General features: G+C 49.7%; 3 protein-coding genes across 14 annotated transcripts; 2 read left to right on the forward strand and 1 right to left on the reverse strand.

Moving 5' to 3' along the window:
- The first annotated feature begins 326 nt into the window (after nt 1–326).
- On the forward strand, nt 327–3,640 carry LOC133148561 (WD repeat domain phosphoinositide-interacting protein 4-like). Of its 2 annotated transcripts, none has more exons than XM_061271602.1 (10): nt 327–487; nt 553–657; nt 717–822; nt 905–999; nt 1,076–1,155; nt 1,232–1,440; nt 1,530–1,631; nt 1,711–1,856; nt 1,933–2,132; nt 3,525–3,640. In XM_061271602.1, the coding sequence occupies exons 1-9, from the start codon at nt 358–360 to the stop codon at nt 2,040–2,042; spliced, it is 1,083 nt and encodes a 360-aa protein (XP_061127586.1). In that variant the 5' UTR covers nt 327–357; the 3' UTR covers nt 2,043–2,132; nt 3,525–3,640. The 2 variants fall into 2 exon arrangements, with proteins under 2 accessions (XP_061127586.1, XP_061127585.1); XM_061271601.1 differs by having other exon boundaries at nt 3,522–3,639.
- LOC133148562 (EKC/KEOPS complex subunit LAGE3-like) lies at nt 2,212–3,226 on the reverse strand. Its single transcript, XM_061271603.1, has 3 exons — nt 3,095–3,226; nt 2,780–2,908; nt 2,212–2,704 (listed from the first exon to the last, which is right to left on the reverse strand). The coding sequence occupies exons 1-3, from the start codon at nt 3,136–3,138 to the stop codon at nt 2,500–2,502; spliced, it is 378 nt and encodes a 125-aa protein (XP_061127587.1). The 5' UTR covers nt 3,139–3,226; the 3' UTR covers nt 2,212–2,499.
- A 521-nt stretch (nt 3,641–4,161) lies between the features above and the next one.
- LOC133148560 (cGMP-dependent protein kinase 1-like) lies at nt 4,162–11,026 on the forward strand. 11 transcript variants are annotated; one of them, XR_009712668.1, is made up of 22 exons: nt 4,177–4,414; nt 4,518–4,659; nt 4,902–4,968; nt 5,067–5,166; nt 5,232–5,345; nt 5,471–5,576; nt 5,644–5,707; nt 5,783–5,860; nt 6,009–6,103; nt 6,188–6,256; nt 6,486–6,560; nt 6,632–6,728; nt 6,797–6,936; nt 7,741–7,830; nt 7,961–8,102; nt 8,191–8,354; nt 8,440–8,562; nt 8,880–8,942; nt 9,014–9,080; nt 9,415–9,555; nt 10,021–10,198; nt 10,265–10,514. XR_009712668.1 is itself a non-coding variant. In XM_061271594.1 (21 exons), the coding sequence occupies exons 1-20, from the start codon at nt 4,177–4,179 to the stop codon at nt 9,511–9,513; spliced, it is 2,133 nt and encodes a 710-aa protein (XP_061127578.1). In that variant the 3' UTR covers nt 9,514–9,555; nt 10,449–11,026. The 11 variants fall into 11 exon arrangements, 10 of the variants coding, with proteins under 10 accessions (XP_061127576.1, XP_061127578.1, XP_061127581.1 ...); XM_061271594.1 differs by lacking the exon at nt 10,021–10,198 and having other exon boundaries at nt 10,449–11,026; XM_061271597.1 differs by lacking the exon at nt 10,021–10,198 and having other exon boundaries at nt 9,415–9,527; nt 10,449–11,026.
- Nucleotides 11,027–17,453: the final 6,427 nt, after the last annotated feature.

Raw genomic sequence — 17,453 nt, forward strand, 5'->3', positions numbered from 1 at the left:
GTCTATAAATCAACCTAATTTAGGCGTCTATTTTAGGTCTTATATATCAACCTATTTTAGATCTAAAAATCAACCTATTTTAGACGTCTATTTCTGGTCTATAAATCGTAACGCGCTTCCAGCCAGTCTTTGCAGGCACGAGCAATGTTTCAAAGAAAATTTGATCAACATGCGACGGGCATTTTTTGCCAGATCGCTCCAAAATCGTTTGCAGTGTGCCCCCTACTCGTCCATCCGCAGAACAGGTATCGCTGTAGCCTAGCCCGGCTGCTTTGGGCAAGGACTGGAAACCAAGTAGACAACGGGCCATTCCCACAGACTGACAATTTAGGCCGAGAGTCCTGAACGCCACACGCCATGTTGAAAATGCATGACCGGATTGGAGATGTGACAGTCGTTGCTTTGCTTTTAGGTTGTTTCTGCTGCTCCATGGAGTCTGGTGTGCGCATTTACAATGTGGAGCCTTTGATGGAGAAGGGCCACTTGGGTGAGCGTCTTGCTGCTCGGCGCTGGCCGGGCGCCTGCTAACGTGGCCCGCCGTCTGCTTTGCAGATCACGAGCAGGTGGGCAGCGTGGCGTCGTGCTCCATGCTGCATCGCTCCAACCTGCTGGCCGTGGTCGGGGGCGGAGTCAGCCCCAAGTTCTCTGAGATATCCGGTGGGTGCCTTTTGAATTGGGCGAGCACGACCATGAAGCCAACCGGTGTGACTTTTCAGTGCTGATCTGGGATGACGCGTGCGATTCCCGAGACGCCAAAGACAAGCTGGTCCTGGAGTTCACCTTCACCAAGCCGGTGCTGGCGGTCCGGATGCGACACGACAAGTGAGTGGCGGCGGCTCGCTAAACTGGCCGAGAGGAGCGCAAACGTTGAAAGCAAACAAATTGGCGGGCTGCCTCCTCCCAGGATTGTCATGGTGTTGAAGAACAGGATCTATTTGTACAGCTTTCCCGACAAGCCGCTCAAGCTCTTTGAGTTTGATACGCGCGACAACCCCAAAGGTGAGCGAGTGAGCCAGCGAGCGCTCGGCCAGTCAGTCGCGCGGCTTCCTTTTATTAGCGTCTGCTTTTCCACCAGGTCTGTGCGACTTGTGTCCGAGTCTGGACAAGCAGCTGCTGGTTTTCCCGGGACACAAATGTGGAAGTCTGCAGCTGGCGGTAAATTGCCCCTCACACTTCCAAGCGTACGTGGGAGAGCCTGCGTCGCCGTCATTAGTCCGCTCCCGCCCTCCAGGACCTGTCCAACAGCAAGCCCGGGACGTCGTCGGCGCCGTTCACCATCAACGCGCACCAGAGCGAGATCGCCTGCCTGGCGCTCAACCAGCCGGGAAGCGTGGCCGCCTCGGCCTCTCGCAAGGGGACGCTCATACGCCTCTTTGACACCAGCAGCCGCGACAAACTGGTGGAGCTGCGGCGAGGCACCGACCCCGCCACGCTCTACTGGTAAGCGTGCCCCCCCCCTTATTATTATTATTTTTTTTAATTGTAGGTTTGCTCACCGCTGACCATGTCCCCTCCCCGCACCTGCACAGCCTCAACTTCAGTCACGACTCGTCCTTCTTGTGCGCATCCAGTGACAAAGGGACGGTCCACATCTTCGCCCTGAAAGACACCAAACTTAACCGCCGCTCCGCGTAAGACCGCCGCTCCGCGTAAGGCCGCCGCCCCGCTCCCTCACCCACTCCCTCTTCAACGTGCGTGTGCGCCTGCCAGGTTGGCGCGCGTGGGCAAGGTGGGCCCCGTCATCGGCCAGTACGTGGACAGCCAGTGGTCGCTGGCCAGCTTCACCGTGCCCGCCGAGTGCGCCTGCATCTGCGCCTTCGGGAAGAACACATCCAAGAACGTCAACTCCGTCATCGGTCCGAGGGAGGGGTCGTCGTTTGCTGCGCACCAGCCACATTTTGCCTCTAACATTTCCTTTGCTCTCTATGGCAGCCATCTGCGTGGACGGCACCTTCCACAAGTACGTCTTCACGCCCGACGGAAACTGCAACCGAGAAGCCTTTGACGTCTACTTGGACATTTGCAACGACGACGACTTTTGATCCAGGACGGAAGGAAACGGGGAAGGACCCAAGGAAGAAACGGCAGGACACTTCAAGTGAAGCCAGGTGTCACCTTTTGCGGTTCGGCAGGTCCGTCACACCCCTGCGATTTCATTTGTACTTTGACACAAACTGAACAAAGGAAGCAAACCAGAAAAAAAAAGAAAAAGGCAGGCGACTTCTGTTTTTATTCAAAGCAAAATGATACGTACATTTACACATGAAGCACACGTGAGATCAGGGGAAAAACATTTAAATAAGAACCAAAAATACCCTGCCCCAACGCAGACGAGCACAATGGTCAGAGCAAAACCAACGGAGCGCTGGCTTGGCTGCCTTGCGTCTACAGCAGCTCGTGGCGACATTTTGGGCAATAGCTGACGCCAGTAATCAAGCGCGCGATGAAATCAACTTAGGAAAAAAAAGGATAAACATGCTTAACGCTAAAAACTTTAAATCAAGAACGCAGCATCGGCTCGCTGAAGTTTTCCATGAAGGCGGGCCCTCGCGTGTCCATCGAAGGTGGACGACCAAGAACGTTGTGAGGATCCTGTCCGACGTCGGCGGGAAAGGCACGCATGGTCTCCAAGACCAGGCCGAGGTGCTCCAGGAAGGAGTTGACGGATACGCGAAGGACGCGAGCTTGCTCTGCACGCCACTTCCTGAAAAGGTCACAAGAGGTCACTGGCGGGTGGGCGTGCGGGCGACGGCAGCGGGGCCGGGCGAAGGCTCCTCACGCGCTGAGCACACTCCCGGCGAGCGTCAGCCGCTTGCGGACGCCTCCTCGCCGGGGCTCGCGGTCGGGACTCAGCGAGCGCAGAGCCACAGCGGCCTGGCGCGCCGACTGGAAGGGAACTTGCAGCGAGCTAGAAAAGGGGAGGGTCAAGGAAACGTGTGCGAGTGACTCGACGTCAGCGCTCAGGAAAGAAGCCAAGCTCGCTCGCGGAGAATCAGGCCCAGAGACGTCGGAGACGCGATAACCTTATTGCTAGTTTGGCTGAAACTGCAAAGAGAACTCTCGACGCTTCAACATCACTGCAATCCAAGGATACAATTCCAATTGGCTCGCTTGCTCGCCGCTCTCGGGCGCCGCCATGTTATTCGTCTGCGGAAGCCTTCTTCGTCCGAGTAATCGGAGCACACTCGTTGCTCGCCCTCCCGCGCGGCCGCCCCCTAGCGGCAGAGCAGACAGCGCACAAAAGTCGACCATCGGGTTCGGAGGATATTTATTTCTTCTGCGCGGTTGAGTGACCGACCACAAATGTATGTACTATGAAGTTGTGTGAGCTTGTGGCGGACCTCAGTCCCAGGCCTATAGTTCGGGGTGGGTTGATATGTTTATCCTTTGCCAAATCATACACGCTTTGTATCTTTGATGACTTCTGACACAAGCTAAATGTTTCGCTCACAGTTCTTCGGTTTCTTCAACGCAAAGATTTGTGGCAGATTCTTTGCTCTTTTTTTTCTCTTTTTTCTGAGGAGGAGCTGTCAAAGTCACCTGTGCGCATGCACGTGTGAGTAGCTCATCCGAGGACGCGCCGACAGAACATTCTTCCAAATCCTCATTCCAGAAGCGTGCTGAAGTCACAACAAGGAGGTTTGTTTCGTCCTCTTTAAAAAAACTTTTTTTTTTACTTAGTCCTCTTTGAAAGTGAAACCCAACAACCAACACATGGTCAAAGGACTCTGTGAACGATAGAGGGAGGACAAAAGGAGACAATGACTCAGAGGGGGAAAACCATCTCAAGACCCCAAAAAGTTGCCAAGTATACATAGATGTTCGTAAGCCAAGGTTTCACTGTACTTGGGTTGGTCCAATTTAGAACCAAACTGGGCTGTTTTTAAGCCGGAATTGGTCAGGCTGAATGAAAACCAACAGACAGAGCATTGAAGCGTCTTTGGATCCTTGAAAAACACTATATGAATTGAATGCATTATTATTATTTTTGCGCCTACACTAAGTTGTTTTATTCCGAGCCACACTTAAGCTCTCCTCATCAGCTCCTTTGTATGGAAACCGTGGATTGACCTGTGCAACCACGTCTGCGCGCGTCTGACTGCACACGAGTCTCTTCCTTGTAGGGCACGGGCACTAGGCTGATGGCGGCAACAAAGAGTCTCTTTCTTGTAGGGCATGAGCACTCGGCTGATGGCGGCAACAAAGAGAGGCGGCGGCATGCTGCGTGACCTGCAGGTGGCGTTGCAGCGGAAGATTGAGGAGCTGACGGAGCGAGACGCGCTGATTGAGGAGCTGGAGTCAGAACTGGATGCCAAAGATCTCCTGATTGGCCATTTGCGGGCCGAGCTGGACCGTCATCGTAGTTTGATGCCGGGCACCGACGATACTGCCGCTGCACAGACACCCGACGCAGGTGTGACAAAACGTTCTCCTGAGTCACTGAACTGTTGAGGTCCGCCCGGGCGGAGGTTATGTTTTTTTTTAACATTTTCTTCACCTTTTTTTGTTGCATCCAGCAGGTGGCGCTCCAGCAATGCCAGCACCGTCACTCGATGAGCCTCAGCGCACCAAGAGACAGGCCATATCGGCAGAACCCAGCGCTCTGGATCCTGCCCGACTCACCGACGTCACGCTCACCAGCTACTGCAAGAGCAAAGAGTGAGCTTATGTTATTTTTGTTCTGTGTTTTGCAGACTCTTTTCAATCGTTACATCTGCGGTTCGGACCATTCCTTTCCGCTGTGAAAAAAAAAAAAGAGCCGTGAGGAGTGTGTGTTGCGCAGAGGCGACGCTTCCTACCTCAAGCCGAGGCTGCCTCTCGGTCGGGGTCGTGGGAGACCGAGAAGGCCGGCCCTGAGAAAGGTGCCTGCCCCATTGGAGCCAGGGTGTGTTTGCGTGCAGGTCCAGCGAGCTGATCCAGAGAGCGCTGATGGACAATGACTTCATGAAGCATCTGGAACATGGACAGGTGAGAAGACCCCAACCACCCCCCCCCACCACACCTCCACCCTCACCCCCCACTTGGCGTCTGTTTTGCTCACGCTTTGACGTCCGCCCTGTTTCCAGATCCTCACCATCTTGGACTGCATGCGGCCCACCAGCCTGGACAAAGGCTGCTGCGTCATCCAGGAGGGCGACGACGGATCTAGCGTCTTTGTTCTGGAGGGTGGGTCACTGCAGCTTTTGCTTCCGAGTCACGGCTCCCGTTTTCCCTTTTGCGTCCGTCCACAGAGGGCATGGTGGAGGTGAGCAAAGAAGGCAAAAAGCTGTGCACCATCGGCCCCGGCAAAGTCTTTGGCGAGCTCGCCATCTTGTACAACTGCACGCGCACGGCTACAGTGACGGGTACACCACAGTGCACACGACAGCGCCCCCTGAAGCTAGGACCGGAGTCCAGGCGTCATCTTCCAGCGTGTGTGTGTGCGTGTGCGTGCGTGCGTGTGCGCGCATGCACATGTGCGTGTGTGCAGCTCTGACCGACATCAAGTTGTGGGCCATTGATCGCCAGGGCTTTCAGACCATTATGATGAGGACCGGCCTCATCAAGCATTCCCAGTACACGGACTTCCTGCGCAGGTAACCTTGACGTCGTGACATGGCAGCAGCCTGACGTCCAAATGACGTGGCGTCTCCCTGTCGCTAGCGTTCCGTCCTTCCAGGCCCTTCCAGAGGACGTTCTCAGCAAGCTGGCTGATGTTCTGGAGGAGGTGAGTCCAGACCCGCCTGCACGTGTCACTCTCTGGTCATCTGACCCCCCGTGTGTGTGTGTCTGCGCACATCAGACTCACTATAGCAATGGCGACTACATCATCCGGCAGGGCGCCACGGGAGACACCTTCTTCATTATCAGTGAAGGGCAGGTGAGCTTTTCTACTCGTTCCGTGCCTGCCCGTAAGGTGCGCTGCCAAAGTGGATTGGGCAAAGTCTGCTCACTTTTACTTTGCACGGCCTCACAAGGTATGACTTTTGGCTTCCTTCGTGCAAAATCTCACTTGTGAGCATGTGCAGGTGACGGTGTGGCAGCAGACCGCCCCCAGTGGTCAGCAGGTGCCGGTGAAGACGCTGTCCAAAGGCGACTGGTTTGGCGAGCAAGCGCTGAAAGGGTGAAAGCGCGCTACGCCGTTCACGTCGCCGTCGCCCGTGCCTTCCCGCCATCCATTTAACGTGCTGCCTTTCCTGTCTCGTAGGGAAGATGTGCGTACGGCCTCCTCCCACGTTCCATCCTTTCACATCAGACAAGGCAAACATCGTGCATGGCTGAGTAGTCATTGTTTATCCCAGCAGCCACTGTCATGCCTTCACGGAAGCAAATGCGGCAGAAACTTGCAGAAACTTGCTCGACACAAAGCAAAATCAAAAGAATATTTAGAGTCCTAAAAAACAGAGTCTTTGGCGTCCTTGTGTGTTTTCCACATCATCTGAAGGAGTGAGGCCGCTCCTCAGTCGGGTTCATGCTGCCTCACGGCACTCTCCTTTGTTCCGCAGGTCCTTCAAGCAGCTGATCGGCGGCTTAGAGGAAGTGGACCGCCAGCAGGGAGACGACGAGCACGTCAAAGCCAAGTAAGTGGTGTACATCGCCGACGAACTCTCTATTGACGTCGAGGCAACGATGCACTAACGCATGTGCGCAGGTGCCCGGCTGAGGACGACTTCTTCTCCGGCGTGACGCTCGACGACCTTGCCGTGGTCTGCACCTTGGGCATGGGTGGCTTCAGCCGCGTGGAGCTGGTGGGTGGGTCCCCGCGCCGGCGGCCGTGGTGCCGACGCGTGGTGACGTGTGGCCGCGTCGCCTTCAGGTGCAGCTCAAGAGAGACGCTGGGCGCTCCTTCGCCCTCAAAGTGTTGAAGAAGCGCCACATTCTGGACACCAGGCAGCAGGAGCACATCCTGTCGGAACGCCGCATCATGATGGAAGTCAACAGCCCCTTCATCATCAGGTCACTGTTTAGTCCCTCCGTTCATGTCCAAAGCAGGCAAAGTACAAGTCCAGCTCGTGGGGTGCCAAGCGCAGGTTTGAGGTGCCCGCGTGCCAGCGGCCTCAAGCCCATTGTTTCTTTTCCCCTCATAAGTAGGGGTGTAAATCGCGGGTTTTGTCACGATACGATATATCGATACAAAGAACCACGATACGATATTTGCCGATATCTTAAAGCCTGCTGTGATTCATTCACGATACATCACGGTATAGTGCTCTACGATCGATATAGAACAATATCCTGATTTATAACAATTCATATCTTAAAGCCTGCTGTGATTCATTCACGATACATCACGATATAGTGCTCTACGATAAATATAGAACAATATCCTGATTTATAACAATTCATACGCAAAATCAACAAGGTACTGCAAACTCTTTATTTAGGAAATTACAAAGTGCTTCCAAATGAATGACTTGAAGCCCAAAGGGGAACGAATGTCCTTGTCTTCTTGGACACTAGCCATAGCACCAGCCCAGGAGCCGCGTAGTTGTCGGCTCCCCTTTCACGTGCCTGCTCTGCTCACAACACAACACGCCGCGCGCTGCTCCCGGAAAGAGGAAGCAAGCAACAATGAACTGGATTTCAAAATAAAGTCGCGTCTAATGTCTGAGGTCAAAAACGGGCGATATAGATCGATGTTTACGTTTAGCATCGATGCCAACAAATCGTAGAGCATTATATCGATGCATCGTCACACCCCTACTCATAAGTGGCCACCGCCAGCTGTTCTGAAGCACAGTAATGCGTCCCTGTCCGCAGGTTGTACCGCACCTTCCGGGACCCCAAATACTTGTATATGCTGCTAGAGGTTTGTCTTGGCGGAGAGCTGTGGACGCTCTTAAGAGACAGGTGGGTGTCGGGTCGGGATGAGCACGTTGTCGCTGTGTGCGAAGGCACCGCCGGCCGCGTTCTTTGAAAGTCACAAAGATGGGCCCAAACGCCGACGTCGCAAGCGTGCTGTCCCTTTCTGTGCCACCAGGGGCTCCTTTGACGACGGGACCACAAGATTCTACACGACGTGCGTTATCGAGGCTCTGGCGGAGCTCCACTGTAAAGGGATCATCTACCGAGACCTCAAGCCGGAGAATATCATCCTTGACCACAGAGGCTACGCCAAGTTGGTGAGTCTTCAAGGCGCTCGTCAACAGCGGCGGCGTGACGCTAACGGAGGGCGCGGCGCGGGCGTGCGTGCGTGCGTCCGGCCGCTAGGTGGATTTTGGCTTCGCTAAGAAGGTGGGCTTGGGGAAGAAGACCTGGACCTTCTGCGGGACCCCCGAGTACGTGGCCCCCGAGATCATCCTCAACAAAGGTCACGACAGCTCGGCCGACTGCTGGTCCCTGGGGATCCTGGTCTTTGAGCTTCTCAGCGGAAGGTAGGTGGGTGGGCGGTCTTGTGCGCATTGGCGTGATCGTGCGGGCTTCGGCAGCGCGTTGATCCCTTCCCGGTCGGTCCCGCAGTCCGCCGTTTTCCGGCTCGGACCCCATGAAGACGTACAACATCATCTTGAGGGGGATCGACATGGTGGAATTCCCCAAAAAGATCACCAAGAGTGCCGCAAACCTCATCAAGAGACTCTGCAGGTTGTGGCCCAGCAAAGGCTACCAAGTATTTGCCCTTCTTAGTTAAGAGAGGTGGGGTCGCAAGAGGGCCAGTTTGCGCAGCGGCCCCAAATTGTGCGCTCACAGAAGGCACACTTAGGGCGCTCTTCTCGCCCGCCGCGCTCCGTTTGGATTGACGTCCAATTGCTCATCGGGGCGCCAGTTGGTGTCGACTGCGGCTCGTTCACAGTCGGCTCACGTCAGAGCTGTTTGGGCGAGAAGGGAGCAGACGTAGAGGAGATGATAGAATTCGAGTGCTGAATATGGCCGTCGTAAGCAAGCGCGTGTGTGTGTGTCAGGGACAACCCCTCGGAACGTCTCGGGAACCAGAAGAACGGCGTAAAGGACATTCAGAAGCACAAGTGAGTAACATAACGTGCAGGCCGGCGGTCGTCCGCGCCCTCATTGTCCCTCCTCTTCTTCCTGCAATCAGGTGGTTCGAGGGCTTCAACTGGGATGGCCTCCGCCAGGGAACCTTGGACTGTCCCTTTATGCCAAGGGTGAGTTGGCGCCCCTTTAGAGGCACCTCGGTTGCGTGGGCTGGAAGCGCTTTGCCGTCTGCAGGGCTCGCCACGGTAGCCCCAGCCAAGATTGCACGTGAGCTCCGAGAGGCAGTCAGCTCGAAGAATATGACGCGACAGCCAAATCTTTGATCCATCGGAGGGCTTTGTGCATTTTGCTGCTGCTTGCAGAAAAATAATGTCACGGTTGTTCAGTTAACCCAATCACAGCTGAGCAACTGTGACGTCGTCAAAGACGCGGCATGCCGAGCGTGACAAACCGCCCGCCGCTGAAGGTGTTTTGCTCTGCGGCGCTGTACGCTTTTGCCATCAGGTGGACGGCCCGTTGGACAACAGCAACTTTGATGACTTCCCCCTGGACACCGAGGGCCCTCCCCCTGATGACGAGTCAGGCTGGGACCTGGAGTTCTGAAACAGCTTGGCCAGGTCAGAGGCTCAATGGAGAACGCACAAGGTCCATAACTTCAAAGAAATGTTTAATATTTCAATGTTCATTTGTGTTAACAACCCACTCTTTCATTTCAACCGCGTGTATAGACATATGTTCTGTTACATCAACATACATTTTTTTTAAGCTGGTCTACTGATTGCTAACTACAGTGTTTTCCGTCGCTCAGGAGTACAAGTCGCAACAACAGCCATAAAATGCATAATAAAAAAGAAAAAAAACGTAAGTCGCATGTTTGGCGGAACTTAATTCGATAAAATCCAACATCAAGAACAGACACGAATAGGCAACAACAGCCTAAACGATACGCATACGGTATTGTAACGTTACATAAACACAAACGAGGAACTGACGTAAAATGAACAGTTATTCAAATAAATATAACATAAATAACACGTTGATCAAAACATCCGTGTCACTCCAAATCATTAAATGCATCGAAATCTTCGGCCCCCGCCGCTGTCGACTCAGGGAGTATATGTGGCGCTGACGTCGGACTCAGTATCAGTTGCAGCTATTCCACCCTCGCCTGGCTGGAGCTGAGGGATCAATTGGCCAAAGCCAAGCTGTGACGTCTTCATAACGTGACTTCCAACCGCAAGCAGAGGAGGTCTCTCACATTTGGATTCCGCTTCGGTGACTTAAGACTGTAAGACAGGAAATAGAACACAGGGTGCATTTATTAAATAATAACACACGGCTTTGGTAATTCCAGCGACACACACAAAATGCGGCCTGCAGCAATGTGCGGCCAATTTCCAAGATAAACAGTGACCCATGCGTATGTTTAGGAGACAAGGGAATTTAGCTACGCAGTTACTAAATGATCATAGTGCCAAGTAGCAAACAAAGAGGCTGGACAAGGTGGTGAAAAAAGCCGGCTCTGTCCTGGGCTGCAGTCTGGACCGTGTGGAGGTGGTAGGGGAGAGGAGGAGGGTGGCTAAGCTGTCCTCCATCATGGACAACATCTCCCACCCCCTTCATGAGACTGTCAGAGCCCTGGAGAGCTCCATCAGTGACCGGCTTCGTCACCCACGATGACCCACCGAGAGGCATCGCACGCAGGTCCTTCCTCCCTGCTGCCATCAGACTGGACAACCAGGCTTATCACTGTAGCTAACGGACAATAATTACGTGCAATAATCAAAAAGTCAAAAAAGTCAAAAGTCAGCTTTATTGTCAATCTCTTCACATGTCACACAAAGAATATTAACGTGCAATATCTGTCTACCTCATACTCTTTTTACCTGCTTTATTTTTTGCACAGTTTTTTTTCTTCCTTTGCACTATTTTTCTATCTAATATTTATTTATATTGTGTATATACTGTCCATATTTTTTTAATTATATATATCTTTTACTTTTTAAAATCTTTTACCCCCTTCTCCACATGCGTGTGTGTGTGTATATGTTAAGTGTACTGCTGCTTACACAGGAGTTTCCCCATTGAGGGAATAATAAAGGATCATCTTATTTGACCAGCTCAGTGGCCTAGTGGTAGAGTGTCCGCCCTGAGACGGACGGAAGGTTGTGGGTTCAAACCCCGGCCGAGTCATACCAAAGACTATAAAAATGGGACCTATTGCCTCCCTGCTTGGCACTCAGCATTAAGGGTTGGAATTGGGGGGTTAGATCACCAAATGATTCCCGAGCACGGCACCGCTGCTGCTCACTGCTCCCCTCTCCCCCGGGGATGGATTAAGATCACACGGGGATGGGTTAAATGCAGAGGACAAATTTCACCACACCCAGATGTGTGTGTGACGATCATTGGGAATTTAACTTTTAACTCATCATTCTGATGTATTGGTACAATATGACATGTCGTGTGTGTTATGATTCATAATTTTTCATGTCATGACGTCTGCCACACCGTGGTCACGTGACGTTGAAGGGCGGATCTTGCCACTGAGCTGGTCATTAAATAGGAAGACTTTTTTTAATGTATTTAAATCTATTTTGAGTTTGCGCCATTATTTCAACGCATAACAACTGTAAGTCTACTAAACAAAACAGCGGTTGCTATAGGATGTCAGCCATGTTGTGGTCACATGACGCGGACATGATGTCGATGGGCGGAGCTTCCGCCAAAATTCAAATCCGAGCGCGCGGCTCGCGACAGGAAGACGGCAATGGCGAGCAACGAGACACAGCGACGACTAACAAGAGAAATATTTTTATTTTCTGCTTGCAACTGTACCGTCCAGAGCGCACACGGTAAATACAACCCATTGTTTTTAAAAAGAAGTACTTTTGTAGCCCTGAAAAGCGAGTGAGTGTGGCGGTTGGGCGGGACGTCGAACTCGGCGTCTGCTTTCAGCCACAGACGCCGAATTTCGACGATTCTCCCTGGTCAACGGTTGTAAATGATCGCGTTGATTAAAAAAGAGAACTTTATATAACTCTAATTTACCGTTTTAGATAATATTACGCCGCAGTCATGTGACCCGGACGTGACGTCGGTGGGTGGAGCTTCCGCCAAAATTCAAATCCGAGGACGCGGCTTGCAACTGGACGTAGGACGGCGGCAATGCCGAGAAACGCGACGCAGCGACGACTAACAAGAGAAATATTTTTATTTCCTGCTTGCAACTGGACCGTCTAGAGCGTACACGGTAAATACAACTCATTGCTTTTAAAAAGAAGTACTTTTGTTGCCCTGAAAAGCGAGTGAGTGCGCCGGCTACGTCGAACTCTGCGTCTGGGGCCTACCACAGAGGCCGAATTTCGACGATTCTCCCTGGTCAACGGTTGTAAATGATCGCGTTGAATAAAAAAGTGAACTTTATTTAACTCTAATTTACCGTTTTAGATAATATTACGTTGCAGTCATGTGACGCCGATATGACTGCAATTGGCGCTACTCCCGCCGAGATTATAATTCGTGGGCGCGAATACAAACTCGGCGATTATCAACAGAAATATCTTTAATTTCTGCTTGCAACTGGACCGTCTAGAGCAGGGGTGGGCAAACTTTTTGACTCGCCGGCCGAACCGGGAACCAGGAGCAGATGGCCGTAGTGTTTAAAGAGATTTACTTTTGTGAAGTTTGACTAAAGTTGTCGATGTAGCTAGCGTCCAGTGTAATAGCAATGTGTAGCTGAGTAGCTAACCCTAGCTGAAACGTAGTTGCGTTGCATCTGCGTATGTTGGTTGAGGTTAAATGTTAACGTTTAATTTCATTCCATTAGGTTCAACGTTGTTTGCTGTATGTTTTCCACTGTTAGAAGAAGAAGAATGTAAGAAGAATGACTATACAAATCAATTGGAGGCTTGCTTCATTGATCACAACCGTGAGTACCCCTTTCTTCCTCCATTTATGTTCAACACTATTTCATGTCTAACAGTAATAAATGTAACACATAACCATAAGTAAATTGAGTGTGGGCACTCTCAAATTAACATATGTGATTATACTGTGTAATCTGTCACCGAGTATATTGTTGCAAAGTAATATAAGAAAAGATCCAAAATTGTAATTCAGAATAGTTTTCAAAAGAAGGCCATTATAATTATATACAAATCTGGTTACCCTGAACATAATAACAAGCTATTTCGTAAATCCCAAATTCTTCAATTCAAAGATTTGGTCAATTATCAGACTGCTCAAATGATGCTCAAAGCGAAGCTAAACTGTTTACCCCAAAAATATTCAAAAAACTTCTATCAATTCAACTAAGTGTTTAATATGGCCTATCAGGGCTGAAGTCAAAATTTGGCACCATCATGTGGTGAAATGTGGAATTGCAGCACATCCAATTTTGCCTGGGAACAAACGGATTAAATAAATCTTACTTCTCTTCTTGTCACTCCTTCTCAACCAAGTAAATTGCCCATTTTGCGCAGTAGATGTTCTGTTAATACCTAGTATTTATACAAAGTCATAATTTAAATTACTTTCAACATTCATTCATCCATTCAAGAAAGATCCAAAGTAGTAATCCAGAATAGTTTTTAAAAGAAGGCCATTCGAATTGTAAACAAATCTGATTACCTTGAACATGATAACAAGCTATTTCTTAAATCCTAAATTCTTCAATTCAAAGATTTGGTTGATTATCAGACTGCTCAAATGATGCTCAAAGCGAAGCTAAACTGTTTACCTAAAAATATTCAAAAGCATATACAAACTATGTCTAATTCAGAACATTCATGTTACTTCACTCGGTCTTATTACCAACTTCTATCCATTCAACTAAGTGTTTAATATGGCCTATCAGGGCTGAAGTCAAAATCTGGCACCATCATGTGGTGGAATCTGGAATTGCAGCACATCCAATTTTGCCTGGAAACAAACTGATTAAATAAATCTTACTTCTTCTTGTCACTCCTTCTCAACCAAGTAAATTGCCCATTTTGCGCAGTAGATGTTCTGTTAATACCTAGTATTTATACAAAGTCATAATTTAAATTACTTTCAACATTCATTCATCCATTCAAGAAAGATCCAAAGTAGTAGTCCAGAATAGTTTTTAAAAGAAGGCCATTCGAATTGTAAACAAATCTGATTACCTTGAACATGATAACAAGCTATTTCTTAAATCCCAAATTCTTCAATTCAAAGATTTGGTTGATTATCAGACTGCTCAAATGATGCTCAAAGCGAAGCTAAACTGTTTACCTAAAAATATTCAAAAGCATATTCAAACTGTCTAATTCAGAACATTCATGTTACTCCACTCGGTCTTATTACCAACTTCTATCAATTCAACTAAGTGTTTAATATGGCCTATCAGAGCTGAAGTCAAAATCTGGCACCATCATGTGGTAACATCTGGAATTGCAGCACATCCAATTTTGCCTGGGAACAAACAGATTAAATAAGTCTTACTTCTCTTCTTGCCACTCCTTCTCAAACAAGTAAATTGCCCATTTTGCACAGTAGATGTTTTGTTAATACCTAGTATTTATACAAAGTCATAATTTAAATTACTTTCAACATTCATTCATCCATTCAAGAAAGATCCAAAGTAGTAGTCCAGAATAGTTTTTAAAAGAAGGCCATTCGAATTGTAAACAAATCTGATTACCTTGAACATGATAACAAGCTATTTCTTAAATCCCAAATTCTTCAATTCAAAGATTTGGTTGATTATCAGACTGCTCAAATGATGCTCAAAGCGAAGCTAAACTGTTTACCTAAAAATATTCAAAAGCATATTCAAACTGTCTAATTCAGAACATTCATGTTACTCCACTCGGTCTTATTACCAACTTCTATCAATTCAACTAAGTGTTTAATATGGCCTATCAGAGCTGAAGTCAAAATCTGGCACCATCATGTGGTAACATCTGGAATTGCAGCACATCCAATTTTGCCTGGGAACAAACAGATTAAATAAGTCTTACTTCTCTTCTTGCCACTCCTTCTCAAACAAGTAAATTGCCCATTTTGCACAGTAGATGTTTTGTTAATACCTAGTATTTATACAAAGTCATAATTTAAATTACTTTCAACATTCATTCATCCATTCAACCACCGTGACTCCACTCGCTCTTATTACCAACTTCTATCAATTAAACTAAGCATTTAATACATCCTATAAGGTCTCAAGTCACGATTTGGCACCATACTTTGTTGAAATCTGCAATTGCAGCAAATGCAATTTTGCCAGGGAACAAAAATAAATTAAATAAACTAAATAAGTCTTACTTCTTCCCATTAAATAAATTAATAAGTCTTGCTATTCCCCACTCCTTTTCAAAAAAGTAGTTTAAAACGAGGGCCCCTCCCTCAATCTTTAACCCTAACCTCGCACGTCACATTGTGTTGTATCTGTGAATGTTGGTTGAGGCCAAATGATAAAGTTTTCTTCCATTCCTTTAGGTTCCACGCTGTTCGTTGCCAGTATGTTTGAAGGATACAAAGTACAACGTTTGCACGTTGGCGAAGACGTCTCCGGTGAGTCCTTCCTTCCTTTTTATTCATGGGAAAGTCACAGACAACAATAGCTAAAGTAACACATTGTTAGAGGTAACTACATTTGTCTTAAATTGGATAGATCACTTGTTCCCACACCTTTTCGAACAAGTAAACTGGCCATTTTGTGCAGGAGATTTTCTGTTTATTCCTAGTATTTATACAGTCATCATTTAAATGAACAAATAACAAAAAACTTCTAAGCCTGTGGTGAGGACTGTGAGGAAGTGGACAGTGGAGTCAAGGCAGGACCTCCAAGCCTGCTTTGACTGCACCGATTGGGGAGCTTTCGAAGCTGCAACTTCAGACTTGCATGAACTCACTGACACTGTCACATCATACATCAGTTTTTGTGAGGATCTGTGTGTGCAGACTAAGACCTTCTGCACGTACAACAACGACAAACCTTGGTTTACACCGAACCTCAGGAGGCTGCGCAAAGTCAAGGAGGAGGCCTACAGGAGTGGCGACCGCGAGCTGTTCAGGCAGACCAGAAACGCGCTGAACCAAGAGGTCAGGAAAGCCAGGAGGTGTTACGGGGAGAACCTGAAGAGACACCTCTCTGCCAATCCTGATCCCTCAACGGTGTGGAAAGGTCTGCAGAGCATCACGGGCTACAAGAAACGAACCACCCGTCCTGTAGAGAGCCCAAGACTTGCTAACCAGCTAAACAAGTTCTACTGCAGGTTTGATCGGTCCTCCCACACAACGGGACCTCCTGCAACACAATCTACATACTCACCTCTCCCCACAACTGCTCTGTCCACACCTCTATCATCGCTGTCACCCACTCACTCTCTTGCAGAGGCCGCGCCCGCACTCCAGGTCCGCGAGGAGGAAGTGCGCCAGATGTTCCGGAGACAAAAGACCAGGAAGGCACCGGGCCCAGACGGCGTGTCACCTTCCTGCTTGAAAGTCTGCGCTGAGCAGCTGGCACCCACCTTTGCACGGATCTTCAACCGTTCTCTGGAGCTGTGTGAGGTGCCCTCGTGCTTCAAGAGCTCCACCATCGTTCCAGTAGCCAAGAAGCCCGCCATCACAGGTCTGAATGACTACAGACCCGTCGCACTGACATCTGTGGTCATGAAATCGTTCGAGAGGCTAGTGCTGAACCACCTGAAGGAGGTCACGGGCCCCCTGCTTGACCCCCTCCAGTTTGCCTACCGGGCAAACAGGTCAGTGGATGATGCGGTCAACATGAGACTGGACTACATCCTGCACCACCTGGACACCCCAGGAACGTACGCCAGGATCCTGTTCGTGGACTTCAGCTCGGCGTTCAACACCATCGCCCCTGACATCCTCCAACAGAAGCTCATCCAGCTTGCGGTGCCAACCTCCACCTGTCAGTGGATCACCAGCTTCCTGACCAACAGGAGACAGCGTGTGAGGCTGGGGGGCATCACATCTGACACCCGGACCACCAACACTGGAGCCCCTCAGGGGTGCGTCCTCTCCCCACTGCTCTTCTCCCTCTACACCAATGATTTCTCCTCAGGTGACTCTCGTGTGAAGCTCCTGAAGTATGCAGACGACACCACTCTCATCGGACTGATCCAGGACGGTGATGAGACTGCGTACAGACAGGAGGTGGAGCGGCTGGTCCACTGGTGCAGTCAAAACCATCTGGAGCTGAACCCGCTCAAGACCGTGGAGATGACAGTGGATTTCAGGCGAGACCCTTCACCACTTTTACCCCTCACTATCCGCAGTAATACTATTCTTTCCACAGACACCTTCAAGTTCCTGGGAACCACAATCTCTCGGGACCTGAAATGGACCGGCCACATAGACTCTGTCCGGAAGAAGGCCCAGCAGAGGCTGTACTTCCTGAGACAGCTCAAGAAGTTCAACCTGCCGCGAGAGCTTCTGAAGACCTTCTACACTGCCATCATCCAGTCTGTCCTCTGCACCTCCATCACTGTCTGGTTTGGATCGGCCTCCAAACAAGACAAGCACAGACTACAACGGACAATCAGAACTGC

The sequence above is a fragment of the Syngnathus typhle genome, unplaced genomic scaffold (genome assembly GCF_033458585.1).
Source record: "Syngnathus typhle isolate RoL2023-S1 ecotype Sweden unplaced genomic scaffold, RoL_Styp_1.0 HiC_scaffold_115, whole genome shotgun sequence".
Taxonomy (NCBI): Eukaryota; Metazoa; Chordata; class Actinopteri; order Syngnathiformes; family Syngnathidae; genus Syngnathus; species Syngnathus typhle.